Raw genomic sequence first — 20063 nt, forward strand, 5'->3', positions numbered from 1 at the left:
GCAAGTGCAATAAAACAAAAACAGAAATAGAAGGCCCATGGATTAGAAAGGATGAAATAAAACTCTCTATTCCAAGCTGACATAATTGTCTACATTAAAAAAGAAAAGCNAAAAAAAAAAAAAAAAACAACAAAGAATCCATACCCACAAAAAAGCTCCTGCAACTACTGAGTGTAGCAAGGCCACAGATAAAAGGTGGGTATACAAAAATCAGTTGTATCTCTACGTGCAATACACAAGTAGAAAACAGAAATTTAAAAACCAAATAGTACCATTTACAATACAACTCTCCAATGAAATTCTTACATAGAAATCTTTTTTTTTGAGACAAAGTCTCCGTCTCCCGGATTCAAGCGATTCTCCTGCCTCAGCCTCCGGAGTAGCTGGGACTACAGGTGCACAACACCATGCTTGGATAATTTTTGTTATTATTATTATTATTATTATTATTTTGAAGATGAGGTTTCACAATGTTGGCCAGGCTGGTCTTGAACTCCAGACCTCAGGCGATCCACCTACCTCGGCCTCCCAAAGTGCTGGGATTACAGGCGTGAGCCACCGTGCCCGGCCTGAAATTCTTACATAGAAATCTAACAAAATATATGCAGAATCTGAATGTTGAAGACTACAAAACACGAATGAAAATCAAATATATTTCTATATATAGATAAGAAAATGAGCTATCCAGATGTGAAAATTAATCTACAGAATCAATGTGCTTCCAATAAAAATTCCAACACAATTATAAATATCTACAAACTGACATTTAAATTTACAAGGAAAGGCAAAAGAAAAAGAACAGCCAAAACAATGTTGTAAAGGAACCAAGCTGTCTCTATCAAAAATACAAAAAGTTAGCAAGCACTGCTGATGAGAGCCTATAGTTCTAGCTACTCGGGAGGCTGAGGCTGGAAGATTGCTTGAGCCCAGGAAGTCAAGGTTGTAGTGAGCTGAGATGGTGCCATTACACTCCAGCCTGGGTGACCAGAGTGAGACCCTGTCGAAGAAAGAAAAAAAAAAGAAAAGAAAATGATAAGCCAAGCAAAGCCGCAGTTGTGAGAAGTTATTTGCAAATCACGAATCTAACAAATAACTTGTGTCCAGAATATATATATTTTTAAAATCTCAGGTTTCAACAATAAGAAAAAAGACTGATAAAAAATGAGCACAAGATCTGAACAGAGGCTTCACCACCGAAGATCTACAGTGGGAAATAAGCACATAAAAAGATGCTCAATCCTTCTCGCCATCAGGAAATGCAAATCAAAACCACCCTGAGATATGCTCCATACCTATAGGATTGCTTAAAATGAAGAAAACCTGACACTGTCAAGTGCAGGTAAGGTGGTGGAACTACTGATACTGTCATACACTGCTGTTGAGGATTCCAAAATGGTATCGCTTCTTTGAAAAACCGTCTGGCAATTTCTTAAACATTAAACACATACCTGCCAAAGGACCCAGTCTTTCTACTCCTATTTACCCAAGAGGAATGAAAACTATGGTCATACAAAAACCTGTATGCAAATGTTTATGGAAGCTTTATTCATAATTGCCTTCAATGGGTGCACGCATAAACAAGCTATGGTATATCTAAACACTGGAATACTACTGGCCTTATATAAAAAGAACACACTAGCAACAACAAAATGGATGAATTGCAAATGTGTTATGCTAAATGAAAGCAGCCACAATCAAAAGACTACATGCTGCTTGCTTCCATTTACAATGACACTCTAGAAAAGGCAAAATTATGAACACAAAGCACACATCAGCTGTTGCCATGGTTAAGACTAGGGGAATGGGCAGCATGAGAGAACCTGGGGAGGTGACGGAACTGTTCTGTACCATGAAATGTAGTGGTGGTTGCAAGACTGCAGTGGTAGCTATTAAAACTCAGAACTGCACACCTAAGAGTGAATTTACTGTACATAAGTTTAAAAATAAAATTTAAAAAAAACCTGAACTTTTTTTTTTTTAATAGAAATTATGAGTATAACCAGGCAATGGTGGCATGCACCTATAATCTCAGCTACTTAGGAGGCTGAGGTGGGAGGATCGCTTGAGTCCAGGAAGTCAAGGCTGCAATGAGCTATGATAGTGCCACTGCACTCCAGCCTGGGTGACAGAGTGAGACCCTGTCTCCAAAATAAAAAATAAAGAAATATATAAATAAAATATAGATATTATGCACCTACTTATCAAAAACTTTTACCATCTAAAAAGTAGACTTGAACAGAACAATGAGTCTAGACATTGTCTAAAGCATTTCAAACTTTGCATTTACTAGGAGTAGATTAAGCAGAAACAAAGCCTCATGCCTTGGAAAGATGACAATCCACCTCCTGGCCGGAAAGCCAGCAAGAACCTGGGATACGATGAACTCCCCATTAAGGCCAGGTGAGTTACGCCCAGAGTTCATTACCCAATCACTGGTTGAAATTCAGTGATTCTTGTTTTATTGAAAAATTATTCTTGTGAAAATTTTTCTGACATAGCTGGTTTATCTCTAAGCTTATGACTTCAGATGTAATTTTATGCATGGTAGGATTTTCAGATCAAGTTGTACAGAATTAAAAAAAAGGAGAAACTTTTATTTCCCTGTTTTCAATGAACCTTACTAAGGTTTTCACTAAGTATGTAAATATATCAGTTTGGTACCAGGAATAAAATCATATTCGTTCAATATTATTTCCATAAAGAACAGTAATATCAAAACAAAGAAATCTTAACTGTACATTTTTCATGGATGAATTATTGGGTCCACAGTAATGTCACAGCATCATCTACTAATCATTCCTTTTTTTTTTTCTTTTTTTTTCCCGTAATGAAGTTAGAGGGGAGTTCTTCTATAATCATGATCTGTAGGCATCACAGGCAGGAGGAAAGCAGTGAGAGGGGAATAGAAGCCCTTCTGTGCTCTTCGGCTTCCTTGGCTCACATCCCACTCAGTGAATCAAAGCTCAACTTTCTTTACACCGAGGGGCTGCTGCTTTCTTGCTTTTCTATGGCATTCCCCTGGCTGCACGCCTGAACTTATTTTTTTTTTTTTAAACAAACCTTAGTATGAAAGGAGAACCATGGCTCTCTGAAGCTTTAAATGAGCACTGAATTATCCCATTCAGAATAAACAATATATTAAAATCTAAAAGATTGAGAATTTCCTACAATCCTGAAATAGGCCATTAATCCATGTATTTAAACACTATGGAGCACACACTGGGCTAAGTTGATAAAGCAGAGTACAAAATTGAAGGAAACAGACTATAATTTTAAAAGGCAGAACTGAAGTTTTCATGGAAAGAAATCTGTATTTTCAAAAAGAAAGCTGATGGAAAGCAGTAAGGATGACAAAAGGAGGTACAGGGAGTGTCTGAGCTGGGTTAGAAGAAGGAGTGCAGTCAGCCCCTCTGGGCAGAAGGCAGCAAAGCCCACGGCTGCCTGGCTGTCACTCCACGGCCCCAGCACCATGAGGGACCACTCAAGTGTCACCTAGGGGACTGTAGGGATGTGCTTCTCTACTCAGCAGTGTAGCCCCATTTTCCATTTTGCTATGACAATTTGAAACTTTTGAAAAGTTTTCCAAAAACATCAAAATCAAAAACAAAAGTTTCCATCTCCACAAAACATTTCAGAGAAAAATAAACATAAAACAAAGTAAAATACAGAGTAATGTTTTAAGGAGAGTAATTTACTCATTGTATGAATACTAATTCTAGGGAAAGATTAGTCAGTCCAAATGTTAACATGAACAGAGTAAGCTGTGGGATCAGATTCAAATTCCTTTTTCGGCAAGAGAGAGGGGAACCTGTTTAACGTTTCTGGATTTCCTTTTCCTCATCTATAAAGTAAAGATGAAAACGACTATCTGTGAGGACAGACGAGAAGCACTCGGGAAGTGTCCAGGCACACGTGGGGCAAACCCCACGCAGTGCTAACATGTCTCCATCTGGCATCACCACCTGGCTGTGAAGTCGCAGGCCCTCCCTGAACTGTTTATCCTGACTCTTGCGAGTGCAGTGAGAATTCCATCGCCTCTGGTCTTCCCTGACGTTTGGGGAAAGAACCCTTCCTTCACCCCTCCATGTTTCTTCTCCCTGGGTTCAGGTGAGCCTCTTCACATCTCCTTCACATCTCTTACAGGCCTCTCTGGCTCTGATCTTTTAAGACCTCCTCTCACCCTCGATCCACTCTTTTCTATTTTCACTAATTCATGAATGTGAACATTTTCTAGCAATATACTAAAACTCTGCTTAACCTTTAAGTCTGTTTCTTCACAACCTTTATTTTAACACACACATGCTGAGCCCCTGAGTGCCTACACAGAGTACCAGAGCCTACCCTAGGCTGGAGATTAAAAACAAAAACAATTCCCAGGCACAGAAATAAACTCTTTCTACCTGAATGCCCACAAGGTGCTCTAGTAACACCATGGGTTACTTACCAAAAGATTGGGGTGGGGGGGGGAATGTGGCACTTTTAAAAAATAAGAAAAGGGAGGGGGTAATAATCTAAGTAGAAAATGGGGCAGCCTCTTCCTTTATTAACACTTAGCAGCTCTGTGGCTTCTCCGGCCAGCGCTCACTTGTCTAATGAAATGATGCAGCTTGTCTGTATAACCTGTTTGCAGTATGTGGGTCATATGTTTTTATTTCCTTTTTAGGCTATTTGAATCATTCATTTCTATTTTTTCAGGTGTCCCTTTTCACATATTTTAAACGTGAAATATTTAAATATTTTAAATATTTCTTTTATAGGAAAGGGTACTGCAATGAAGACAGTGACTCTGCTGGAATTCAAGACACATCCCAAGACCTCTGATTTGCACATTAAATGTTCTTGTTAGATGTTTAGGCAACTTCCAGATATATGTACTAAATGCTACGGGTCTCTCTTCACAGCTGAGTTTAATTACTGTTTCCAACTCCTACATCCTGCTGTTCTACAGGATGTAAAATGCTATCACTGACTTACAGGAGGATAATCTAACTGGAGTCTTTTTATTTGCCATCCTGAGTTTAGCATTAAACACACTCACCTGTGACTTGTTTGTCTGGAAGCGAAGGGATTGGAATGGCTGACCCAAACTTAACCAGGAGACGCTCATATAACCAGTCAAAGTGCTTATATCGGTGGTTTACAGATCGATTAGTGTTCTACAAAATAAGGGGAAGAGAAAAGGTTATCAATGCCAACTCGAGAACATGAAGAAAACAGCAAGCTGCAATCAGTGATGCAAACATGATTTTGCTTTTGATGACGTGGACACTTACAGTAGGTGTCAGCTGATATTCAATGTAGCTCTTCAGACCATACATTTTGGAGCCTTTCCTGGGATCTGCTACCACACAGTCAAATGTAGAGGTAGGATAAACCCACATTGGGCCATAATCTCCAACCTATGCAACGTTCCAGAAAGAAGTAATTTTGTTACATGGAAAAATAAAAATAATAAATACAATTGATGTACATCAGAAAGTAATTCTTTTCAGAATGAGAAGTCCTTTGGAGGGCCATTCTTGTTCCTCTTGGAGAAGTAACATAAATGGTTCAATGGTTTCTGTTCCTGTTAGATATTATGTTTAAAGAACACACCTGTGGGACAACCCCTCTGCTCCCATGTGGGTAGCTCAGCCCATGGAGAAGTGATACCAGCTTCCCTCCCCCGAGAAGAGTGCTGGTTACAACACAATGTCTCTTTGCCTCTTTCTGGTCTAGCTGTCTCAAGCCATATGTGATGAAGAACTAGTTTTTAAAATTTTCCAATCTATCACAAACTAATAGTTTGGTGAAACATTACACATTGTGATTTTTCAACAATATCAAATTGCCCTCAAGTTTTCTAAATACTCTCATGTTCTGTAGCTATCTCATGGTGTATCAGGAACAAGCAGTTTTCAGATGGACAACTGGTCTGTGCACCATACTTTGAGTAGCACTGTTTTGGCTCACAGAAGTGATTAATCAGGCTGGCCAGAGCCTGAGAGCCATTGTTTCACTACTAGTGTCAAGGGTGGAGCGGGGGCGGCGCGGGGCATGCGGAGATACTACGTCTCAAAGCAAGAACCAGGCTAGCTGTTTTTTCCATGGACTGCTGTGCCTATGCACAGTGGTCTGGCTCACTTCCAACCCCAGGTATCACGCCCACCTGGGCAAGGCTTGCCCGAAGGGAGGCCTCCATTCCTTTCCCACTGGCCTTCTCTTCTATCTGTGACTGGGGCAAAAGTTCAAAAATTCAGGTGAGGCTTACACGAGTTAGCTGGGGTTTTAGCTGCAGTGGGAGGTGAGGAAGGGGAACCAGCTAAGTTTCATATGGGGATGTAGAGACTTCGTGTGTAAGTTCTGAGCCTGAGGATCATTTCTGCTAGGCATTGCTAGGTGACAACAGGTCTGCTGTCCCAAACCTTGTTTTTTCATCTTATTTAAAACAGCATCCAAGGCCATGGGGGCAGCTGCAGAGGAATCTGGATGCTAGAGCTCATGTACAGCTCCTGGAGTCACTCCCTGAGTCACCAACAGTCTCAAGCTGTTTGCTGGCACATTCATTTCAGAAGCTTTGATCACAATGCCAGATTGATTCTAGAGATTCGGACTGTAGAACAGCAGATCTTATCGAGGCACATTTCAGAGCAATAAAGTCCTTATTATACTGAGAATGTTACCTATCTTCTTGGCTTGAAAATGAAAAATAATTGAGTTGTAATCTAGGAATAGAATAAACTGCAAAAGGACCACTATTTCTAGGAAGGGAATTCATTCAGAGATCCAAGGAGAATGAAAAAATATATAGAACAGGTTTTATTCTTGCAGATTTGAAAAAGTACAGTAAGAAGGTAAAAAGAAAATGAGAAAAATCACACAGACTGGGCTGAAGGAAGAGAGATTAGTTTAGGTTGAGACCTCAGAAAGGCAAGGCCGGACAGACATAAAAAGAAAAAAAGAGTATACTCAGTCTCTCTCTCTACACACACACACACACACACACACACACACATATTTGACGGAGTCTCACTCTGTTGCCCAGGCTGGAGCACAGTGGCACAATCTCAGCTCACTGCAACCTCCACCTCCTGGGTTCAAGCAATTCTCTGCCTCAGCCTCCTGAGTAGCTGGAATTACAGGCACCCACCACCACGCCTGGCTAATTTTTGTATTTTTAGTAGAGACAAAGTTTCACCATCTTGGCCAGCTGGTCTTGAACTCCTGACCTCATGATCTACCCAGCTCAGTCTCCCAAAGTGCTGGGATTACAGGTGTGAGCCACTGCACCTGGCCATATATATATGTATATAAGTGGAAGATGGGAAAAGCGGATTGGGATATAAAAGTCCAGAGTCTGTTAGGTCAGAAAAGTGTGCTAGTCCAAGGATAAGAGTAGTTTAAAAAGAGACTAAAAAGAAAATCTCTGAGAATAAATGACTATAACGCCCTTAGAGAGAGCCCAGATCCAAGAAACTACCAGAAAGCTACAGAGGAGATGACTTTTGGGAACTCCCTCCGTGAGTGGGCTGAGAGCGGCAACTGTGCTTGGCTAGGGCCCAGTTTCACGGGGCTCTGTTTCATGAGTGGGCAAGGTTACTGCACTTTTAGAGCAAAGAGAGTCTCTGCTTTCTCTGGGCCTCCTGAAGACATAGTGGCTTTCCTCAGCTTTTTCCATGTAAGAAGCCCACACAGGCAGACCTGCCTACTAATGGGTCCAGTTCTACCTAAAACTTGCAGGTCAATGAAAGGCTGGGATCTTAGCTCTGTACCACCACTGCATGCTTGGGACAAAGAATCTGAGGCAGAGCTGTGAGCCCTTGATTTTGCAGAGTTTTAAATGTAATGAAAAGAATAATGGTACATGTTCATTTTTTTTTAAGTCCAGAGAAAACTGGAAAAAAATCTTTAATATAAGTACTCAGAAGTTAGTTACCCTAAATTTGCTTTGAGGGAAAAAGCATAACAAAGGCTCTTGGTTATACAGCTCTTGAGTCTGAAGAGTTCCAAGAGTTCAAAGATGCAGGGACAAACAATTAGAGAATCTACCACTATTCCAGCAATTTTATCAAGTCTCCAAAGATTACAGAGTAAGACCAGATGTTTCCTTATCCTTGACTGAGTCCAGGGTGAGAACACTTAAGGCTTCCCCCTGCTCCCAATCTGACTGTTACAGGGTTAAGTCAACAGGATCAGAAGATAGCTACAGTTCTCTTTTCCAGAATTTCACTTGGGAACCTACAACTATGTATCACCTAGACAGAAAATCTATCACTGATCAAAATGTGGAATGAAACCAAAGGGCTTGTGTCACGCTATACAATAACCAAAGAATTTTAAGACAGATATTCTTAATGATGTCCTTAACTCCCAGCTTCTATCTGGAAGCTCCTTACTTCAATTTGACGGCTGGCTTACTGGAAAAACACACTATTACCAACATCCCTGAAAGGGCACCTTATTCTAATAACATACATGTACTTTACGAGGGAAGAAATGTAAATACTTGACTTGAGTTCATTAAACATATAGGGCTGGCAGAAAAACAGTATGTAAAATACACTTCAAGACACTTAAGAAAAAAATGATCAAAACAGTATGTATTATGAATGTTTGTTCAATACTAAAAGTCTGAAAGATAAACAACAAAATGAAATTAATTTGTGCTAATTATCTTCAATACTACAAAACTAACAGATCTTATCAGTTACTTAGGGCATTAAATATATTTAAAACACTTTCCAAAAGACGAATAACCTCCTTAGCTTTAAGGCACAGTATTACGAAAGAGCTTAATCAGAAAGAAAGCAAACAAAAATGAACAAACTTACAATGATGGGAATTTTCTCTTTGGGTTTTGCTAGTTGTTTGGCCAACAAATACTGTTCCGTGCCAGGTTTTGCAAATCCAGGAAATCTAATCATGAATATAAATGTTCGTGAGTCTTAAGTCTTCCAAGAATTTTACAACTCCCGTCCACATTTACTTAATTTACCAGTTTTGACCTTGTCCTGTCTTTCAGGTGCTAGGAAACTGTGGTAAAAGAAACCTAATGTAATCAGATTGTTCAATGGCCAATGAGGCATTTAATTAAGCTTGATCTGGTAAAGAGAACAGTTTGACTCTAGAAGGTGGTGATGTTTACAGGCGCTCTATTTGCTTGACTGTTATCTGAAACATTCCGTCACCCCAGAGAGTGAAGGGCAGACCTGAAAATACGTCCCCTAGTTCCCTGGGGCAATGAGCAGTGAGCACACCAATCTGAGTTGGCCATAGGGGGCAACAGCCACATGCTGGCATTTCTACATCCAAATTAAAGTTTCCTTTCAACAAGCTCACTCCAAAGGCCACAATTATCCCAAAGAGGCTGTCCTGATCATCGGTGTATGTGCTTCTTTTGGAATTGACTGCAGAAGCAGTTCATGACAGCAGAAAACAAGTCTCCTTGGTAAAGAGACTCAAAGTATAATCAATAAATTTGGCTAGAGGGTGAGGTGGGGAGAGTAAGGGAGGTCACTTAAGACCCAAAAACTTAAATAAACTTGACTATTTTCAGAAATGAAATCTGTATCCAAAGGACATTTCTAAAATTGGAGGACCACTATCCAAAGTGCTACTGAAAAAGACAAGATTAATTTGGGTTTTTGAATTTTTCTTTAAGTAAATAGAAAAAAAGGAAGTAAAATATCTACAATGGGAAAAGGAATCTTATTTCTAAGAAGTTCCAGCTGCACTGCTTCTCCTTTCATTCACGTGTCAAGCCAAAGGCCAGTGTGATGCTCTCAGGGGCCATGTCTTCTTCTCCTGCATTCTCCACTAACTGCCCTCAAGTCTCCTTTCTCTAGACATTCCTTTAAAACACAGCTTATACAAGAGACCAGAGGTGTCCTGGAGCTGGATGGCATGCGGTTTGAATTCCAACTCCAACACTTAGGTGGCCTCAGGAGTTGCAAACTCCTTGTGGGAAGAACGGGGCCAGAATGGCCTACCTTCTAAGGTGATAAGGGAATTAAAGATTGATGTAAAGAGCCTAGCGTGTATTCAGTACATTTAAGTCATTGGTGATTAAGTCATCCTCTCTTTGGAAGTACTCCCTGCAGCCTCAGGTACAGTCTTCCTCATGCTTCCTTGGCATTTTGAGCATATTTTGTGATTCCATTCATCACACTTGACTGCCACTATCCATTTATACCTGTTTATTACAGCAGCCGGTCACTCAGAAGAAACATTTGTGTTTTCAGGACCCGGAGGAGTTTGCGGAGCATACTGAATGCTTAATGAATTAACAAGCTGACCTGGAACAAGTACTTACTTACTTATTTATTTAGAGATGGAGTCTTTGTCACCCAGGCTGGAGTGCAGTGGTACCATCTTGGCTCACTGCAACCTCTGCCTCCCGGGTTCAAGCTATTCTCCTGCCTCAGCCTTCCAAGTAGGTGGGGTTACAGGCGCCACCACGCCTGGCTAAATTTTTTTTTTTTTTTTTTGGCACAGATTGAGGTTTCACCATGTTGGTCAGGCTGGTCTCGAACTCCTGATCTCATGATCTGCCTACCTCGGCCTCCCAAAGTGCTGGGATTACAGGCATGAGCCACTGCACCTGGCCCAAGATGAATTCTTATAATGCTCAAGTATATTTAAATTTCAGATCTCCTTTTCTAGTATAAGATTTATGTTCCATGACTAGAATACAGCTGTCATATAAATTGGATTAATTGCTGAAAAAGTGCTAATACTTAAAAACATTTTGTTTAAGCGACTCATTTATACATTTATACATTAGTATAAACACAAATACACAGGGTTTTAAATTGTTCACAGCACTATAGAGACAGATGCCTCAGAGGCACAGGTTCAAGTTAGGACTGCTTTAATGTAGTTTCAACTTGGAATGATACTTTAGAGCAGAAGGAATTCTTAAAGTCAACTTCCTTGCTTTACAGACAAAGAAACTGAGGTTCCAACAGGTCATCAGAGAGCAAGTGTGGAGCAGAGGAGCGCACCAAAAACCGAGTCAGAGACTCCCAGGCAGGAGCTGGAACCTCACTGATCAGCCATGAAAACGTGGCCATTCATTTTTCTCTCTACTTCCCTCGTTTTCAAAAAGGGGTTGATTTATATGAGTTTTCAATATCCTTTATATTTACATTTAAAGAACAGCTGACAATGATGCACATCACTACTGACCATTATTGAAAACTTCAAATTTGACTCTGAAACAAGACACAGTTGACTAACAAAACAGAGAATGAGTAATTTTATTATGCATACAATTAAGCATGAAAATATATAATGGAAGAAACTGGGTAAGAGGCAGCAAAAGTGTGCAGTCAAAAGAGAACTCATTTAATCACCTGAAGCTATGTCAATTTACTTTGGAAAACTTGTAGAACTGATTACACTAGATCTAGACCTACATCCTGATGCTTTTTAAATAGATGTTCATTTAGACATCATCATGTTTTTAATTTTTCCAGACACAGATTAATATTCTTTGATATCTGCTTTGAGTCATGAACTTGGAATATTGGAAAAAAGTATTTGTAATTTTGAAAAATAAACTAAACATAACACTGGAAGAACAGCACTTGAAGATTCTGATGGAAGTCATAAATTATTAATACATCTCCTTCAAGCTACACTGGCATAAACTACAGCCTTATTTAGGTCTCTCCAAAGAATCCTACAACGCTATGTCCATGGTCACTGGTGTCCACATGCTTTCCTGTTAAGTAGCGTATCTACAAGTACTATTAAAAACTTTTTATTCTGGCTAGGTGTAGTGTCTCAAGCCTGTAATCCCAGCACTTCGGGAGGCAGAGGCGGGCAAATCACTTGAGGCCAGGAGTTTGAGAGTGGCCTGGCCAGCATGGTGAAACTTTGTCTCTACTAAAAACACAAAAATTAACTGGGCACGGTAGCACATGGTCGTAATCCTAGCTACTCGGGCGGATGAGGCACACGAATCGCTTGAACCTGGGAGGTGGAGGTTTAGTGAGCCGAGATCACACCACAGCACTTCGGCCTGGGTGACAAAGTGAGACACCTGTCTCAAAACAAAACAAAACACAAAACACCACCACTTTTTGTTTTAAATCTAAGAGAAACCTAAGCTGAAACAAAGCTCTTGACCACACTTTTAGGCACAGGCGCTAAGAGCACGTGCTTTAGTGCCTGAGGGCCTGGCTTCCTGACTGGAACACTTGGGGGCATCTCTTTGGGCATCAGTTTGTCCGCAGTAAAATGGGTTTTATGTACCACAAAGGGATATGAGGGTTATATGCGAATGCATACAAACCATTTTGCACAATGTCTGGCTGGCACATAGCAAGTGATTAATAAAATAGTAAAACATTTAAAAGAGTTATTATTTTTTAGCTTTCCTATGACATTATCAATGAAACCTTAATATGTCATAAATTGATCAAGGTGTAAGTAATGAAAACAGTTTGGGAAATCATTAAATAAAATAAATATTTCTCTTGTAAAACAAAAATCTTTTCAAGTAAGCTTCGAAGTTAAAAATCCAAATAAAAATAACCAAATCATATCCAAAACTTATGAGATTACTAGAAAGGGAAAAAGCCAGCTGTCTCTTTGTATGGTACATACTTTGTATTAACCCCTGGTTCCCTGGCTCCCCTTTAAACTTACTTGTTAAGGGGAATTTTCATGGACGAGGCACTAGCACGACTGTTTCCTCGTTGAACGCCACCTGCGTCAGCTGATTCTGAATCCTTAAAGTAGGAAGAGGACTTGGGCCCATCCCAGTCTTCATCCCAGTCATCATCATCACCAGTTGCTAAAGGTAAAAATGGAAGACTGTCAGTTAAAAAAAGACCAAAATAAAAATAAAATTACTTTTCTGATAATAACTACCTACTGGGCAAATCAATTTTTCTTTGATGGAGAAAAGGGTATAGTATAGGAGCATAACATGGATGTTAAGAGTAAAGGCTTTTAGTCAATTTTAAGGCTTGAATTACAGATTCTTTTAGTGCAAAAGACAAATCAGAAGCAACTTAAAGAGGGTTATCAGATTAATTTTTGACAAAGGCACCAAGAGGACACAATGGAGAAAGGACAGTCTCTTTAATAAGTGGTTCTGGGAAAACCAGATATCCACATGCAAAAGAATAAAACTGGACCTTTGTCTTATACCACACACAAAAATAAACTTCAAACAGGTTCCAGACCTAAATGGAAGACCTGAAACTAAAACTCCTAGAAGGAAACAGGGGAAAAGCTCCTTGACACTGGCCTTGGCAACTGTTTTTTGAATATCACACTAAAAGCGCAAGAAACAAAGTCAAAAACAAGCGGGACTACATGAAACGAAAAAGCTTCTGAGCAGCAGAGGGGACAATCAAAATGAAACGGCAGCCTATGGGCTGGGAGAACATGTTTGTGAACCATGTATGCATGTGATGACATGTTACTATTCAAAACACACAAGGAACTTGCAAAACTCAATAGCTAAAAACAAAAAACAAAAAACAAAAAAAACTCAGTTAAAAAATGGACAAAGGACCCAAACCGACATTTTTCCAAAGACCAAAAAAAAAAAAAAAATGGCCAAGAGGTCTATGAAAAGGCACTCAACATCACTAATCACTAGGGAAATGGAAATCAAAGCCGCAATGAAATATCGTGTCCCACCTCTTAGGATGGCCATTTATTTATTTATTTATTTGAGATGGAGTCTCGCTCTGTCACCCAGTGGCACAATCTTGGCTCACTGCAACTTCTGCCTCCCAGGTTCAAGTGATCTTGTGCCTCAGCTTCCAGAGTAGCTGGGATTACAGGTGTCCATCACTATGCCCAGCCACTTTTTGGATTTTTAGTAGAGACAGGGTTTCAAGATGTTGCCCCGGCTGGTCTTGAACTCCTGAGCTCAGGTGATCCACCTGCCTCTGCCTCCCAAAGTGCTAAGATTACAGGTATGAGCCACCGTGCTTGGCTGGATGGCTATTATTTAAAAAGTCAAGAGATCACGAGTGTTGGTAAAGGTGTGAAGAAAAAGGAACCCTTGTATACTTTTGATGGAAATGTAAATCGGCATAGCTGTTATGGAAAACAGTATGGAGGCTAAAACAATAGAAAATAGAACTACCGTATGACCCAGAAACTCCTCTCCTAGATATACATGCAAAAGAGATGAGAGCAGTACTTCGTAGAGATATCTGCAGGCCCATTTCCAATGCAGCATTATTTGCAATTGCCAAGATATCTAATCAGCCTAAGTATCTACGGATGAATGAATAAAGAAAGCATAGTATACATATAAAATGGAATATTATTCAGCCTTAAAAGGACATCCTGACATTTGTGACACCATGGATGAACCTGAAGGACATCAGGCTAAGTGAAATAAGCCAGACACAGAGAAAAAAATATCACATAATCTTACTTACATGTGAAACTTTTAACAGGTCTTTAAAAAAATCTTAAAAACTTACAGAAGCAGACAGCAAAAGGATGGTTACCAGGGGCAGGGTGCGGGGAAACTAGGGAGATGTAGGTCAAAGGTACAAAGCTGCAGTTGCGTAGGGTAAGTCTAGAGAGCTGACGTACAGTATGAGGACTACAGTTAATGATACTGCATTATATGTGGGAAACTTGCTGATGGAGTAGATTTTAGGTGTTCTTCTCTCTCTCTCTCTCTCTCTCACACACACACACACAAACACAGGCACTTAGGTAACCATGTGAGGTGAGGGATATGTTAAGTGTTGACTGCAGTAATTTCACTATATACATGTATATTAAAACATTACTGGATACCTCAAGTATAGATCATTTTTTTAAAAGGCTGTCAGTCCAGGTAACTTCAGATAAATGCAGACTATAAGAATGTTAAGTGATACACAGGAGAAAAGACTTCTAGAGGCCTATACACTGTCAAATCTAGTCTTACAAATTTACAAATAAGCAGAATGCCCTTTAATTCAAGAGGCTTGGGGAGGACAAAAGGGACGACAGATCTGTGAAAGGCAAATGTTTAACACAAGGAATAAAGGGGAGAGAAGGGCAACGAGGAGGATATTCAATAGACCTGGTTGGGGTGTGGGAGAAAAGGGAATGAGAAAAAGACCAGAGAGAAGAAGTAATTAAGCAGCATCAGTAGCTACTATTCTGACAGTAATCCCTGTGTCAGATAAGGTGCTGTCAGCTCTCCTCCTCCTCGTTCCTCCCCCACTCTAATGGCCTGAGTGTCCTTTAGTGTCAGACCCTAAGAGTGCCACTATGGAGAAGCTGAGAGACAAATGCCAAATAGGAAAAGAACAAACTATGAGAAGGATCTGGGCCAGCTGACACAAAGCTGGACGCCAGGAGTCTCTCAATGCTTCCACACAGCCCACAACCCTGGTCCTGCTGACAGGCAGCTCCTGTCTACGATAACAGCCTTGAGCCAGGACCTGGGCCCATCTCTGGGTTTACGTGCGAGGTCCTTGCAGTTCAGAACAGACATTTAATTTTTGGCCCAATATGCTTACAGAGGAGGCAGGATTCAGGGATTGTACAAAAATCATAGGAGACTATCTTCTTATTTAATTTCAGAACAGACATAAATACCCTTAACTCCCGAATTGTTTCCCATTCCATACACTTCTCTTCAGCCTCAGTATTTCTATTCAGAGCCTAGTCAAATAGGAGTTAAAGATCAAACAGTGAATGCAGAGGATATACCAAACCCATCCACATACACATGTCTCTGGCTCAAGATTTTAAAACAAATGTGTTAGCTGCTGAGATGTTAAAATGAGAAGGTGACAAATAGCCAAGACTTGTCATCTCTCTGAAGATGTGGAGATCAGAACATGGGCTCAGCTTCCCTACAAATGCAGAGATCCTCAGGCGACAGCAGGGGCCCTCGGCCTTCTGCAGCCTCCACCACCCCCTTTGCTTTTACCTTACTAAGCAAGCGTTTGAATCTGTGACTCGCACAGATAAGTGAGACTGAAATACATTTACGGTTAATGACCATCTACATTTGGATCCAGGTTTTCTATTACTGAATAAGGGCAACTGCAAGCAGTTCTTCTGAATAAAATCTATTTTTGACTCAATGTCCCAGAGTGGTACTGTGAGGTAAGAAACAGATAACTGGTCTGCATCCCCAGTTCCTGGCACAGAGCTCCTAAAACCCTTGTAACTTCCTAATGCCAGATGTGCTAGGTACATCTTTTGTTCTGATATTTGGTCTCTGACCCTGGCTCTTGACACAGACATCCTAACCCTTGGAATTTCTCAAGTGGTAGGGGAATCATCTTTTGTTCTAACAAAGTGACTCTTGGTGGGATGGGGGCTGGTGACCAGAAGAACCAAGCCAGGAACACAACCTTGGAACTTCCAGCTCCAGCTCTATCTCCCATTCTCTGGGAAGAAAAGAGGGGCAAGAGGTTGAGTTAATAATCAATCATGCCAGACGGGTGTGGTGGCTCACGCCTGTAATCCCAGCACTTCGGGAGGCTGAGGTGGGTGGATCACCTGAGATCAGGAGTTCGAGATCAGCCTGGCCAACATGGTGAAACCTCGCTTCTACTAAAAATACAATAAACTAGCTAGGTGTGGTGGTGGGCAACTATAATCCCAGTTACCCAGGAGGCTGAGGCAAAAGAATCACTTGAACCAGGGAGGCGGAGGTTGTGGCGAGCTGAGATCACACCACTGCACTCCAGCCTGGACAACCAGAGTGAAACTCCATCTCAAAAAATAAATAAAAAATAAATAATCGAACACGCCTATGTGATGAAGCCACCCTAAAAATCCTTGAGCTACAGGGAAAAAGATTCTGGGGAGCTGAACATGTAGGAGTACCTGGGGCGGGGTCATGAAAGCTCTGCTTCCCTTTCCCATGCCTCACCCTATGCATCTCTTCATCTGGCTCTTTATTTGCACCCTGTAAATTTTGCTTTGTAATAAATTAACAGTAGTAAGTAAAGTGTTTCCCTGAGTTCTGTGAGCTGCTCCAGCAAATTAACTGAACCCAAGCTGGGGGGCGTGGGAACCCACGGATCTGACTCCACATAGACAGTGTTGCGACTGCGGGACACCCAGTTGGTATCTGCTAAGGAGCTGTTTGGTGTGTGGGGCAATCCTCTCCTCCCATGCTGTGGTCACAATGTGTTCTGTGTTGTGCTGAGTGTGGGAACACAAAACAGTTCGGTCTTCCCCGTCTCTGCAATTCAGCCACAGGCGGGCAGGGCGAGCCTCGCACCCCTCTCCTCACCTGGTCCTTGGTAGGCCTGTGGGTGGCCAAAGGCAGTGTCCCAGTGGTCGGAAGTGTTTGTGTTTCTTTGGGCTCCAGCCCCATCTGGCTTGGCCCCCCAGCCTTCTGAGCTCTCCCAGTTCCCAGATTTGGAGGCACTCCAGGCTGACCAGGGGTCACTGCCACTGCCAACCTATTGAGAAGGGTAAAAAATAGGAGAAGTTTTGTGACTTCTGGAAACTGTGACTCAATTCAATGATGAACTGACACAACTGAATAGAACAGGACTGCTAAAAAATTTAATGGAAATATATTCAAAACAACTTTAAATACATAATATTTTCATTTCAAACATGTAGAAAAGCACAGAAAGCAGCAGCAACCTAATTTTACTGATGTGAACACATTTTGCCATATTTTCTTAGGAACTTTGAAAACAGCAACAAAGAAATTATTAGACACAGCTGGAGCCCTCTCTTTCTTCCTCTCCAGAAGGAACTACAACTTTTCTAAGCCTGTATCCATTCCCATGTGTTTTCATACTTCAACTGCACATGTCCACATTCACAAACAACTGTTTTATACTTTTGAAACTGACTTAAAGGATGGCATACTGTATGTATCGCTTTGCAAGTTTTTCTTCCCCACTCGACATTAGGTGTTTGAGATTATATATGCTGATAATGAAGACCTATTTCATACACTTCAACTGCTTTATAGCAATGTTTTTCTTAATGCACAGGTATTTATTAAAACTAATTTTTCTTTTTTTATTATATTTTAAGTTCTGGGGTACATGTGCAGAACATGCAAGTTTGTTACACAGGTATACACGCGCCATGGTGGTTTGCTGCATCCATCACCCTGTCATCTACATTAGGTATTTCTCCTAATGCTATCCCTCCCCTATCCCCCAACCCTCTGACAGGCCCTGATGTATGATGCTCGCCTCCCTGTGTCCATGTGTTCTCATTGTTCAACACCCACTATGACTGAGTGTTTGGTTTTCTGTGTCCCTATTTCTCTACATCCTCTCCAGCATCTGCTGTCTCCTGATTTTTGAATGATCCCCATTCTAACTGGCGTGAGATGGTATATCAATGTGGTTTTGATTTGCATTTCTCTAATGATCAGTGATGATGAACTTTTTTTCATGTTTGTTGGCTGCATGAATGTCTTTTGAGAAGTGTTTGTTCATATCCTTCACCCGCTTTTTGATGGGGTTGTTTTTTCTTGTAAACTTAAGTTCTTTGTAGATTCTGGATATTTTTAAGTAGGTTTTTTAATTTGAAAAATAATACAGGTATAATAAAACAATTCCAACAGAGTAAAAACGATATGCAATTTAACAAATACGCCTAACATCTTAAGATGCTAGGTGACTACTACTGTCAAAAGACACAAAATTACAACAAATTTAGTTACAGATCTACTTGGCTTTTGCTGGAGATTCATGAATCTGGGCAGCCTCCTTCCTACAATCTGGGTTTTTAAAGATGAGAATACGGAAAGAGAACAACAGCAAAGAGTTGATGGTTAACATCAGTTTACTTTACTTTTTTATAAGGTGAAAGCAGAGGGGACTCCTTATTATGCTAACTCAGGTAAACTGGAATCTCCTGCTCTCAAAAAAAAACAGTCTGTTTTGGGACCTATCTGCTTCCTTCAAGTTTCAGTTTGATGATGGGGGATTTAGCACAGATGCCTCTGTTCTGGTTTGGTCTGGTCTGCTGGGCCTAGTGCAGGAACTCTGAAACAATGGCCTACTGTAATTTTTGTTTCATGCTACTAACAATTCCTTGTATATATTTACTCAAACATCCCATGCACAGAGATCCTTTTTGTTTTTAAACACATAAGTGGGCCTAGATTTTATTACTTTTTGCTCAGTACTTTTTTTCTCTTAACAGCATAAAACCTTCTCCAAGGTACATCAGCACATATGGACACAATATTCTTTTACATTGTCTTCATAAAATTCCATTGTATATATCTCCTACAACTTCCCCAGTATATGCTGATGTTCATTTATCTTGTTTTCAGTCTTTGGGTACTGTAAATAATACGGTGTGATCTGAGAGACCAAAATAGACACTCCTTTATCAACTAAGATGGACCCTAAGGTTATGGAAACAGAGCAACTTCCTAAATTACTAGGGCTCTAAAGTCACTCAGAACAGGAGCTATCAGACCCCTCTAACTCTGATTTACAACGCAGACCAGGACCACTTTAACTGGGCAGAGGACTGGCCTACAAACTTTTTTTTTTTTCTGACAAGCAACTGTAGGCTTTAAAGCCAGTTTCAGCAGCTCACTGAGGCTGTGCACAAACTGTCCTACAGCTCACCTTTTCACATAAACAGCCCAGTTCCACCTCATTTTAATGCTAAAATCTCACCTGGAAGTGAACAAGGATGTATGTTACATACGTTTACCCACTGCACATGCTCTTGACTCCCCTCATAAATATGTATAGCTTTGCCCCAAACTGCTAAATATATGTGACTCCAGTGTGATACAGGCCCTGTGAGGCATAAAGCCCAATGTGCCCCTTCCTTCTTTGGCACACACCAGAGAAGGTCTCTTCCCAGTCTGCAAACTGTTATTGCCTATAAACCTCTGCTTTCTAAAATCAGCCATTCTGGTGGTCCTTTTGATGAAAGCTGCAATCCAAAAGATCTATGTGAAATTTCCAGAAGAAAAAATGCTAGGCTTAAGAAGACCGTGTATTCAGAATTGATGGCTTTTGTAAAATTGCTTTTCAAGGAGAATGCAGTCACATTCCCAGAGTCTGACAACTGTCACGCTGGGGGGTTTTGTCTTACATAGAAAGGGACTTTCATATTTTATTAAAAAATATTTCTTGGCTGGC

At 40.6% G+C, this 20063-nt stretch overlaps 1 protein-coding gene across 2 annotated transcripts in view; it reads right to left on the reverse strand.

Moving 5' to 3' along the window:
- The window catches only part of SNX9 (sorting nexin 9), a 112268-nt gene that overhangs the window by 25261 nt on the left and 66944 nt on the right, over positions 1–20063 (reverse strand). For both annotated transcript variants that reach the window (XM_037741924.1, XM_017538628.2), the window contains 5 exons: positions 17213–17384; positions 12634–12781; positions 8811–8895; positions 5274–5399; positions 5039–5156 (listed from right to left, as the gene is read on the reverse strand). In XM_037741924.1, the coding sequence (XP_037597852.1) occupies positions 5039–5156; positions 5274–5399; positions 8811–8895; positions 12634–12781; positions 17213–17384 (649 nt within the window). The remainder of the gene's footprint in view (positions 1–5038; positions 5157–5273; positions 5400–8810; positions 8896–12633; positions 12782–17212; positions 17385–20063) is intronic.

This window comes from Cebus imitator, unplaced genomic scaffold (assembly GCF_001604975.1).
Source record: "Cebus imitator isolate Cc_AM_T3 unplaced genomic scaffold, Cebus_imitator-1.0 Scaffold6, whole genome shotgun sequence".
NCBI lineage: Eukaryota > Metazoa > Chordata > Mammalia > Primates > Cebidae > Cebus > Cebus imitator.